Source organism: Artemia franciscana, chromosome 6 (genome assembly GCF_032884065.1).
Source record: "Artemia franciscana chromosome 6, ASM3288406v1, whole genome shotgun sequence".
Lineage (NCBI taxonomy): Eukaryota > Metazoa > Arthropoda > Branchiopoda > Anostraca > Artemiidae > Artemia > Artemia franciscana.
Window position 1 is genome coordinate 1945195 of NC_088868.1, and position 12239 is coordinate 1957433.

Sequence of the window (12239 nt, forward strand, 5' to 3'; positions counted from 1 at the left end):
CGATCGATTTACGTTTTTTTACGATTGATGCCTCATCTTAACGATTGAGGCATTCGGAACTTTTCTGAGGAAGTCTTATAACAACCCTGTCATGAAGTGTCCTTGCCAATACTTGCAGTTTTTAATGAAATTAAATAAAAAACAAGGTTTTTTTTAATGAAAGTAAGGAGCGACATTAAAACTTCAAACGAACAGAAATTACTCCGTATATGAAAGGGGCTTTTCCTCCTCAATGCCTCGCTCTTTACGCTAAAGTTTGTCTCTTTCTCTTAACTCTACTTCTTAAAACAGGAAAAAACTTTAGCGTAAAGAGCGGGGCGTTGAGGAGGAAATGCCCCTTTCATACACGGAGTAATTTCTGTTCATTTTAAGTTTTAATGTCGCTCCTTACTTTCATTTAAAAAACCTTTTTTTATTTAATTTTTGGACGTTTTTTGATCAATGTATGCTTTGATCTTGGCTCTCCGCACATAAATAATTAAAACAAATTTTGCATATTATTATTTTTCGGCTAAATGGCTTTCTCATAATTATAATCGGAAGATTTTGAGAAAAAAGGAGCGAGGGGGGAAGCCTAGTTGCCCTCCAATTTTTTGATTACTTAAAAAAGCAGCTAGAACTTTTATTTTTGTAAGAACATTTTCATTAGTAAAAAATACATAATTTACGAATTAACTTACGTAACGAACTTCTATATTTGTATGTTTGATTGCATATATGAGGGTGTTCACCCCTCTTTGATACCTCGCTCTTTACACTGAAGCTTAAATTCTGTCCCAATTCCTTAAGAATGACCCTTGAATCACAAAGGCCGTAGAATAAAACAGCTGAAATTATTAAAAATACTTTAGCGTAAAGAGTGAGGTATTACGAGGACGTAAACCCCTCATATGCGTAATAATTTCTGCTCGTTTTAAGTTTTAATGCTGCTTCTCACTTTCAGTAGAAAAAACTTTTCATATTTATTTCCTCATTGTTTTTTTAAATAATGCTAAAAAGTCCTGCGCCCCCTTCATTGAAAGTCTCTTCCCCCATGAGAAGGTTTTCCATGAAAATATCCTCCCACGTAACCCCCCCCCCTCAACTCTGCCTCCTAAACCAAAAAAATCCCCCTGAAAACGTCCGTACACTTCCCAGTAACCGTTACTATATGTAAACAGGTGAAAATTTGCAACTTGCAACCCCTCCCATGAGGACTGCGGGGGAGTAAGCCGGCCCCAGAGACATATTTATTAAGTTTTTCAACTATGGTGAATAAAATGGCCATCTCAGAATTTTGATCCGGCGACTTTTGGGAAAAAATGAGCGTGGTAGGGGGCCAAGGTGCCCTCCAATTTTTTTGTTCGCTTAAAAAGGGCACTATAACTTTTAATTTCCGTTAGAATGAGCCCTCTCGCGACATTCTAGGACCACTGGGTCGGTACAATGACCCCTGGGAAAAAAAAACAAACACAAAAAGAACAAATAAACACGCATCCGTGATTTGTCTTCTGGCAAAAAAAATGCGTAATTCCACATTTTTGTAGATAGGAGCTTGAAACTTCCACAATGAGGTTCTCTGATACTCTGAATCCGATGGTGTGATTTTCGTTAAGATTATATGACTTTTAGGGGGTGTTTTCCTTATTTTCTAAAATGAGGCAAATTTTCTCAGGCTCGTAACTTCCGATAGGTAGGACTAATCTTGATGAAAGCTATATATTTAAAATCAGCATTAAAAGGCAATTTTTTTATGTAACTATTGGTATCAAAATTCTATTTTTTAGAGTTTCGGTTACTATTGAGCCGGGTAGCTCCTTACTACAGTTCGTTACCACGAACTGTTTGAAATGCCTCCATATACAGCTATGCAGTTTATTGCAGCAGCGGCCACAAACATAAAAAACAAGAACTTCATGGGAGAATCAAGAAGAAAGGGTACAAAATGTCATACCCAACAGCTTAAGAAAGCCTAGCTCTCTTTTGAAGAAGTAGTTGTCTTCAGTATTAGACAGATGGCTCATGTTTTTGGTTTCTTAGGGACAAAAAAGGTTACCAAGTTTGACTAATTGGTTTTGAAAATCGCTCTCATTGTTCAACCAGCCAATACTGACGAAAATGTAGTACTGATATAAAACCTTTAGAATTCTGAAACAACCAAAAGAAAAATCGCAATTATTAGGAATGAAAAGACCCATAGCGGGGTGGAATGATCTTGGGATAAAAAAAATATTCTGATTCGAATATCCTTGGTACCCAGAAACAAGAAACCAATACCAAATATTACAGGGTACAGTGGCCCCCTCCCAAATACGGATAAGAAATAGCTCTTCTGACAGTAAATAACTGCCTCTGATCTCCATAACGTTGTGGTGGCGTTAAGAAATATTCAAGAAATAGTCTAATTGGGCAACAAAAACAGTTCAGGGACTTTTAGAATATGAATCAAAAGGTTTCTGTTTCAACCTCTGATTGGCTATAAATTAAAAAAATATATTAGAAGAACTGACAGACAATTAAGGTTGTTTCTTTACATAGTCATCTTGACGATTGAGGTATTTGTCAGATTTGTGAGCAATTTTTATAACGACCTCTTCATGAATGTCTCTGCCAATGATTTCAAGTGAATTTTGACGATTTATTTTAGCTCTTAATCAGTTTTGCAGTGATTAAAAACTCCCTCTACCTTCTCAAACAACTTCTTTAATTCAGGAGAATATTGAGACTCGTTTGGCGCTAAATCGAGACAATCGTAGGTGTTCCATATAAGCAACAATGGAGGCACACAAATACCCAAGAAAAACCCAAAAATTCAAATAAACTTTTAAAACCCACAGGGCTATAAAACTGGTTTTCTCAGACCAAAAAGGTGGAATGCTTGCAGCGTTTATGTAATTAATATAATGAGATAACTTTATGATTAATTAATTAATATTATACATTTACCAATATAAGCATTATCACAAAAAATATAAGCGGCAAAGAGACCAACCATAACTGCATATGCTTGTGGTCAAACTTTACCCCTAAGAAGAACTGCTAAAAAAAAATAAGGGAAAGCATGCTGATCTCTTGAATTTTTGCAATCTATGACAGTGCCTGTCCAAACAGTGCTTTTATAGTCAAAAGTTGCCTGGGCAATTTAAATGGGTCATATTCAAGAGCCCACAATATAGCCCTAAATTAGTGATTATTGACTTCCACTCCACCTTCTCCATGAATTGAAAATGTGAACAACACTGATAATCACTTGATATAGTGGTATATCTTCAGGTAGAGGGTATGATAAAGTGAAGCCCTCCGAAATTACCCTCAATACTAACAATAAATCCTTGCTGTTATTAGCATAGGTAAGGGGCTCACGACCCTCCAAGTCTTCTATCGTCTTTAGTCCTGCTAATGTTGTAAAGTGTATTTTATGCTTTCCATTTTAATTTGCAGTGAAATTAACATCTCTGATGTTGTAACACCTTTTAAAGCATATTCTGGGCCTGGGACATTTGTACATATTGTCACTGGATCTTAGTAAGAAGTTGTTTACTTAGCAAGAGGTACAAGAAGTTGCTTACTTAGCTACAGAGTGAAGCGGATTTTCGTGTTGATTGTCTTTTAGTGATATAGACGTATATAGTGATATAGTATAGTGATATAGTGATACAGACGTATAGTAAGAAGTTCTTTACTTAGCTGCAAAATGAAGCTCATTTTCGTGTTGATTGTTTTTTAGTGATATAGACGTATATAATGATATAGTGATATAGTGATATAGACGTATAGTAAGAAATTCCCTACTTAGCTGCACAATGAAGCTAATTTTCCATGTTTATTGTTTTTTAGCGATATAGACGTATATAGTGATATAGTTTAGTGATGTAGTGATATAGACGTATGGTGATATAGCATAGTGATGTAGTGATATAGACACATAATAAGAAGTTGCTACCTTAGCTGCAAAATGAAGTGAATTTTCATGTTGATTGTCTTTTAGTGATATAGACGTGTCTAGTGATATAGAATAGTGATATGGTGATATAAATGTATAGTGATATAGTATAGTGATGTAGTGATATAGATATATAATAAGAAGTTGCTACCTTAGCTGCAAAATGAAGTAGATTTTCGTGTTGATTGTGTTTTAGTGATATAGATGTGTATAGTGATGTAGTATAGTAATATAGTGATAAAGATGTATAGTGATATAGTATAGTGATGTAGTGATAGACACATAATAAGAAGTTGCTACCTTAGCTGAAATATAAAATGGATTTTCGTGTTGATTGTCTTTTAGTGATATAGACGTGTATAGTGATATAGTATAGTAATATAGTGATATAGATGTATAGTGATGTAGTATAGTGATGTAGTGATATAGACACATAATAAGATCTTGCTACCTTAGCTGCAAAATGAAGTGGATTTTCGTGTTGATTGTCTTTTCAAACAGTTCGTGGTAACGAACTGTAGTAAGGAGCGACCCGGCTCAATAGTAACCGAAACTCTAAAAATGGAATTTTGATACCAATAGTTACATCAAAAGAATCTAATTTCAATGCTGATTTTAAATATACAAGTTTCATCAAGATCAACTATACCAATCAAAAGTTACGAGCCTGAGAAAATTTGCCTCAGTATAGAAAATAGGAGGAAACATCCCCAAAAATTCATGCAATCTTAACGAAAATCGCACCATCAGATTCAGCGTATCAGAAAACCTTTTAGTAGAAGTTTCAAGCTCCTATCTACAAAAATGTGGAATTTCGCATTTTTTGCCAGAAGACAGATCACGGATGCGTGTTTATTTGTTTTTTTGTTTGTTTTTTTCCCCAGGGGTGATCGTATCGACTGAGTGGTCCTAGAATCTTGCGAGAGGGCTTATTCTAGTGGAAATTAAAAGTTCTAGTGTCCTTTCTAAGTGGCCAAAAAAATTGGAGGGCACCTAGGCCCCTTCCACGCTCAGTTTTTCCCCAAAGTCAACAGATCAAAATTCTGAGATGGCCATTTTATTCATCATAGTCGAAAAACATAATAACTATGTTTTTAGGGACGACTTACTCCCCCGCAGTCCCCGTGGGAGGGGCTGCAAGTTGAAAACTTTGACCTGTGTTTACATATAGTAATGGTTACTGGGGATTTTTTGGTTTAGGGGGGAGAGTTGAGGGGGGTGGGGTTACGTGGGAGGATATTTCCATGGAGAGACTTCTCATGGTAAAAGAGAATTTCAATGAAGGAGGCGCAGAATTTTCTAGCTTTATTTGAATAAATAAATATGAAAAAATTTTTCTACTGAAAGCAAGGAGCAGAATTAAAACTTAAAACGAAAAAAAATTATTACGCATATGAGCGGTTTACCTCCTCACTTTACCCCACTCTTTCCGCTAAAGTATTTTTAGTAATTTCAACTATTTATTCTACGGCCTTTGTGATTCAGAGGTCATTCTTAAGGAATTGGGACACAATCTAAGCTTTAGTGTAAAGAGCGAGGTATCGACGAGGGTTGAACCCCGTCATCATATACGCAATAAAAACATACGAATATAAAAGTTCGTTACGTAAGTTAATTCGTAAGTTACGTATATTTTTTACCAATGAAAACGTTTGTAAAAAAAATTAAAAGTTCTAGTTGCTTTCTTAAGTAATCAAAAACTTGGAGGGCAACTAGGCCTCCTCCTTTGCTTCTTTTTTCTCAAAATCTTCCGATTAATTGAAATTAATTAATATGCAAATTTTGTTTTAATTATTTACGTGCGGAAAGCAAAGATCAAAACATGCATTAATTCAAAAACGTCTAGAAATTAAACAAAAAAAATCAGTTTTTTTAGCTGAAAGTAAGGAGCGACATTAAAACTTAAAACGAACAGAAATTGCTTCGTATATGAAAGGGGCTGCCTCCTCATCAACGCCCCGCTCTTTACGCTAAAATTTTTTATTGTTTTAAAAAGCAGAGTTAAGAGAAAGAGTCAAACTTTAGCGTAAAGAGCGAGGTATTGATGAGGAAGCAGCCTCTTTCATATACGAAGCAATTTCTGTTCGTTTTAAGTTTTAATGTCGCTCCTTACTTTCAGCTAAAAAAAAACTTTTTTTTTGTAGTGATATAGACGTGTATATTGATATAGATGTACAGTAAGAAATTGCTTACTTAGCTGCAAAATGGAGCGGATTTTCGTGTTGATTATTTTTTAGTGATATAGACGCTCCTAAGCACATCAAACTTCGCAGACTTTGGACATGACCATGACGACTGGCATAATGCAAAGCAGAGCATCCGTTAATATCTCTCTCGTCAATAAGTTTGTTTAACTTATTCGCCTCGACCTTAAAGAGAGAAACAAATAAGACAAATAAATTACAAAAGGGCACAAGAAAGATAACATATGATTAAAAAGAGTACAGCATATGAAATATGGAACCCCTTTTTAAAAAGGTTTACTTTAGGATGGGCTATTAAGTTCGATGCTGAATTATTACCTTTTGGTGGAAAAAAGTGTATTCGTATTTTCATGAAAAAGGCGGGAAAGTGTCCAAATTCACGACAAATGCACGGATATATCAAACAGTTTGTGGAAATAAGCTATAGTAAGGGGCGACTTGGCTCAATAGTAACCGAAACTCTAAAAAATGGAAAAAAGCGTAGAGAATACTCCATACTCTTTTCTCCAAGTTTTAGTCTCCTTACGAAACTCTACTGCTGCTATTACTGCTAAATTTTCCATGCATCTTTAATTACCTCAGGCCGAAACAGAGACGTATAATCTTGCTTTTCCTGCTTTATTGTTTTCCTACCATCCCTAAGAAACTGGCTGCTGTAGTTCAAAAGGAAATGAAAGAAAGGTTGAGATGGCTAGGCTATGTTCTGCGGATGAAGGATGACAGATTGCCGAAAATTGTCCTTTTTAGCCAACCAACTGGTGCTACACGGAAAGCAGGTCGTCCTCGTCTGGGATGGGAGTTTGTCACAGATAAAGACTTAAAGAACATCAGAGCTTCCAGGGGAAGGTGTAAAGAGGAAGGCCTTGAATAGACTAGGATGGAGGAGGAGAGTGCGTAGCCGTGTTGGCATTAGGCGGTTTGGTGCTGCAGTGAGATATTAGTAGTATATATATATATATATATATATATATATAAATATTTTATATTAAACAAATCTTTGTTTTGTTCTTAATATAATAATGCAAAAAAAGGCCCAAACTGGTTCTGCCATTTAGCATAAAAAAAAAACTTCTGGCTACAGATAATTGACAGTAGACTTCCAGCTATAAAAAATAAATAATCAAATGATGCCTCTTTTTTGTATGGTATACAACGTTCAGATTTACAATTCAGGATTCCACAATTTTTGATCATTAGATAGTCGAAATTTCATGTCTATTGATCAATTTATCATTGATTAGTTTTTGGTCATGGATAGATATATGGATAATAAGCCTTTTGAACAGATAAGGATGCTCCAGAGGAAATACAGTAAAAAATTGCGAATGACCTCTTACCTAACTTCATTAAATTGACAGTAAGCTAATAAATAACCGGCCTTTGCCCTCTTTCAGTATCTTGATTCTTTTTTATCCCTCCGCTAATTCGTATATTTTCTATATAGTTCGTTTATTTTTTCCCCCGCCTACCCTGAAATAAATTTCAATGTACTTAATATCCTACAGGACTCTAGGTCTATAGAAGATTTCACCATCACTTTGTAAAATAGATGAAAAACAATTAAAACTACAGGTAACAGCCATTAGACTATCAAAAATAAAAGAAAAAGAAAAACAAATTTCTTCATTTATAGTTAATACACAAATAGCTCAAAATAGTTTAATTTATATATAATCAATCTTGTAAAGAAATTAAAATATTGTCTTCAAGTAGGAAGGATTCCGTTTGGATATAAGTTGACCACTGTCATCACTGTAGCTTCCAATAATCCAATCTTGGTTTGTAGACTTATCTTCCTATTCTTCCAAACTCTTTTCAACTGTGAAAAAACACCCTGAGCTTTGGCTATTCTGCTTGTTAAATCTTCACTACGTTTACCATCTTTGCTAATAATACTACCTAGGTAACTGAAACTACCCATTTGATCAATCGTCCCGTTAACCAACATCACCTCTTCACATTTATTTATTCCCAGTCTAAGCGACTTGGTCTTCTTAACATTAATTTTAATACATATTTTTTATCTTCCTATTCTTCCAAACTTTTTTCAACTGTGAAAAAACACCCTGAGCTTTGGCTATTCTGCTTGTTAAATCTTCACTACGTTTACCATCTTTGCTAATAATACTACCTAGGTAACTGAAACTACCCATTTGATCAATCGTCCCGTTAACCAACATCACCTCTTCACATTTATTTATTCCCAGTCTAAGCGACTTGGTCTTCTTAACATTAATTTTAATACATATTTTTGCACCCTGAGCTCTCAAAGGCTCACAAAAATCATTCATGTTGCTAACATTTTCATCTAAAACACACAAATTATCAATACGGATGCACTTCACGCTAGCTTTCCAACTTGTATTGCTTTTTCGATTAACACTCATTTTGAACGGTTTTTTAGGCTAACTTTTAAGTTAGCCTACGAGTAACTCTCCCAAATAGTAGGAGCTTGGTATAGGGGCGAAAGACTAATCGAGCCATCTATTAGCTGGTTCCTATTTGGCAGGAAATTGCACGATAAAGAATTGAACATTTTACACACTTTTCAAGTTTTATAGCGTGGGGACTGCAGCCTTAACACCTCACCTTGGCTACGCCATTTTTTAACATTAAACCAAGGCAACAAACACAAAACTTAGTAAAACAACTCTACTTTACCTGTCTGAGCTCTTCACTAAAATCCTCAATTTTCCCCCCATGAAGCACAATTAAGTGTAGAAGATTACGCTTCGAATTATCAACTACATAGTTATTGACCCCCAGCTTTAGGAGGTAGTGAACTGTTTTCCAAGAACCCCGAAAAGCAGCTAGAAGCAGCGGAGTGCGTCCTTCTCTATCACAAGCCTCAGTGTATGCACCCTTAAAAGAAAGAAAAGGTTTAGGGTGACGGGTCACAAGATTAGGTTAAAAAGGCTGCATTGTATCATTATATCATATTATTATTTCATTATATTGTTATTACATTTTATCAATACCCCCCCTCTTCTCACCTCACTTTTATCTCATAGTTTGTGTGTTTATTTTGCTATTACAAACTTTGTAATTCTTGCCCGAGCTAGACTTTTGTTTAAATTTGTTTTCCCTGTTTTAACTTTACGAGTTTTTATCATGTGACTTTTTATTGATTGCAATTTTGTACTGACACTAAAGTACGAATTTTCTTTTAATTGTACTTTCTTTCTTTCCAGAAGGTTTCTTTCAATTTACCTCTACCCCTTCCCAAAAGTTAAAGCTTGAAATCTTCTTTAACAAAACACTTCGCGAAACTTCCACCTCGACCTTCCAAAGCCATTCCCGAGTTAAATCATATTCGCAAATAATTTGCTGCTTATTTAATTTAAGACCCTCCCTTGCTCCAGTGGTCAGGGCACTTATGAAGGCATATTCATTAAACTGTTCAACTATTTACACTTAGATGATACCTCAAATCGTTAAAGCGACAACCTCAACTCGCTAAAGAATGAATTTTGACAGCCTTAAAGGAAAATGGCTTACGATTTACTAACCAAAAGGTTGGGTTCAAGTTTAAAGGTTACAAAGAGAAACATTATAAGGCTGAAATCTTGTCAATAGCTTTTTGGGTGAAATTCTAAAGTGTTTCAGTGGTTAGGTAGCGCAATAGCACAATGTATTATTTATTTACTTTTTTGGCCTGGGCTCTTCGTATCGAAGGATCTGTCGTAGAAACTTCGAAAACGGCTCATAAGATTGGAAATTAAAAGGGCTAGTGTCCTTTTTAATAGTCAAAAGCGATTGGAGGGCAACTAGCTCCCCTTCAACGCCCACAATTTCCCCCAACACATTCAATCAAAATTTTGAGATAGCCATTTTTTTCAACGTAGTTGAAAGACCCGAAAATGAAAAAAACCTCCACAGCCCTCATGGCAAGGGTTGTAAGTTATACCCGAGGGGCATTTAAGGTTTATGTGGAAAGGATGATCGTATAAACTTTGGAGGGGTTTATTGAATTGTCGTTTTTGAGATTCAGAGTGATTGGAGGGTGAATACTTCCACCCCACCACACCGCCTCGTATTTTCCCAAAAATGCATCTGATTGAGATGGTCATTTGTTGCGTGGGAATTTCGAAAAGATCTCATTTGATTGAAAATTGAAAGGTTTAGTGTCCTTTTTAATATTCAAAAGTGATTGGAGGGCAACTACACCCCTACCACATCCACCATTTTCCTAGACATATCCAGTCAAAATCTTGAGATAGCCATTTGGCTCAACGTAATTGAAATTTCTGAAAAGTAGATCTTTGAGGATTACAACCCCAACACCCCACAATACTCAGGACAAGGGTTATAAGTTATTTCTTGGGGGCAAATAGAGTATGTATAGAAAGGGTGATCTTAAAAACTCCAGAATGGGTTTATTTGATCGGAAACCAGATGTTTTAGTGCCCTTATAAGATTCAGAGTGATCGGAGGGTGATTATCCCCTCTCCACAAACACACACACCTCATATTTTCCTGAAATGCATCTTATAGAAATTTTGAGATGGCCATTTGTTGTCTTTGAAACTTCAGAAAGAGCTCATTCAATTAAAAATTGAAAGGGCTAGTGCCTTTCTTAATAGTCGAAGCATACTGAAGGTCAACTAACCTTCCTCCCACGCACAGCATTTCCATCATCCAATCAAAATTTTGAGCTAGCCAGTATGTTAAACATAATTGAAAGGTCCGGAAATTATATCTTTGGGGATGAAAAACCCCTGTCCCCCAAAGCCCTCAGGCTAAGGAATGTAAGAAAGCGTAATCGCATAAACTTCGGAGGGAGCTCATTGGATTTGTAATTAGAAGTTCAAGTGCACTTTTTAAGATTTAAAGCGATCAGAGGAGGGATACTCCCTCCCCCAAACCTCGTATTTTCCGAAATACATCTAATAGAAATTTTGATATTGCCATTTGTTGTCGTAGAAACTTAGAAATCAGCTCGAACGATTGAAAATTGCAAGAGCCAGTGTAGTAGGGGAAAAATACGGAAAAAAATGGTCGAACCAGGAAAAAATTGGTACAGAAATTATTTTTGCACCACTGTGTTCAGAAAAGAGAACTCTACAACATATCAAAAATCTAAATCTCCATCTCGTTGCGAAATTCCCTTTTTTTCATGTTTTTTGTGCCTATTTTTTAGATATTTCCAGAATCCGAGAATGAGGAACCGTGAAAAGAAAAGTAGTTTATTGATGGTTTCCCTTTTAAGAAACGATTGTTTTTGTGCTCTTTTATTAGACAGAAACATCACGTTTAATCATTTAATTCTTTTTTATGTTTTGTTTTTGTTTTTGTATGAAGAAAAAAAAAAAAAAATCAAGCGACACACGATCACGGGATATTTTTCGAAGAGGAGCACGAATTTTTCGGTTCAGAATGAGGGTTGTAACATTCACCGACAGCTCACTTATTCCCAGTTCTCTTTTTTAGATGGCTGAGACCGCAGTTTTATGTCCCCTTTGTGAACGTTCAATAGACACCTCAGAATCGTCGGTACTGGCAGAAAAAGGAGCTACGGCGATCAATGAAGCTAGCAAAACGAGAGGTACCAGCATCTCTGTCGAGGCAGGGAACCAAGTCCATGCTGCTTGCAGAAAGACTTTCACAAACAAAATATACCTGTCGAAAATTGAGAATGAGAGACGACGAACCTTGCAAGAAAAGATGGAAGCAGAAAAAGTGGTACTCCGATCATGGACTCCAAGTTTCAACTTCCAAGAGTGTTGCTTTTTCTGCACTACAAGGATAAATCTCCACACTACCCACAGAAAAGGACACGAGTGGTACAAGGTTCGGACTAAAGACTTTGAAGAGAGTATAAAGGCAGTGTGCAAAAGCCGTGATGATGATTGGTCAAATAACGTTTTCCGCCGAATATGTGCAGTGTCAGACCTGCACGCAGTTGACGCCATTTATCACGCAGCCTCTTCTTCTATGTTTCGATTAAATAAGAGCCATCCAGCCAAATTTGCGACGCAAGAACTTTTTGGAATACTCGAAGATACTGAGCCAGATAAAAAACGTCCAAAAAGGGGGAGGCCAGGTCACGATGAAAGATATCAGGCGTTTTTGAAGCTGGCTACTTTTTTCGAAGAAAATGACGAAGAACAGTA

General features: G+C 36.0%; 1 protein-coding gene across 1 annotated transcript in view; it reads right to left on the minus strand.

Annotated features, from left to right (window-relative positions):
• LOC136027900 (transient receptor potential cation channel subfamily A member 1-like) overlaps positions 1-12239 on the minus strand; it is a 175412-nt gene that overhangs the window by 66324 nt on the left and 96849 nt on the right. The window contains exons 9-10 of the mRNA XM_065705331.1: positions 8788-8988; positions 6116-6291 (exon numbers count right to left, since the gene is read on the minus strand). Of these exons, the coding sequence (XP_065561403.1) occupies positions 6116-6291; positions 8788-8988 (377 nt within the window). The remainder of the gene's footprint in view (positions 1-6115; positions 6292-8787; positions 8989-12239) is intronic.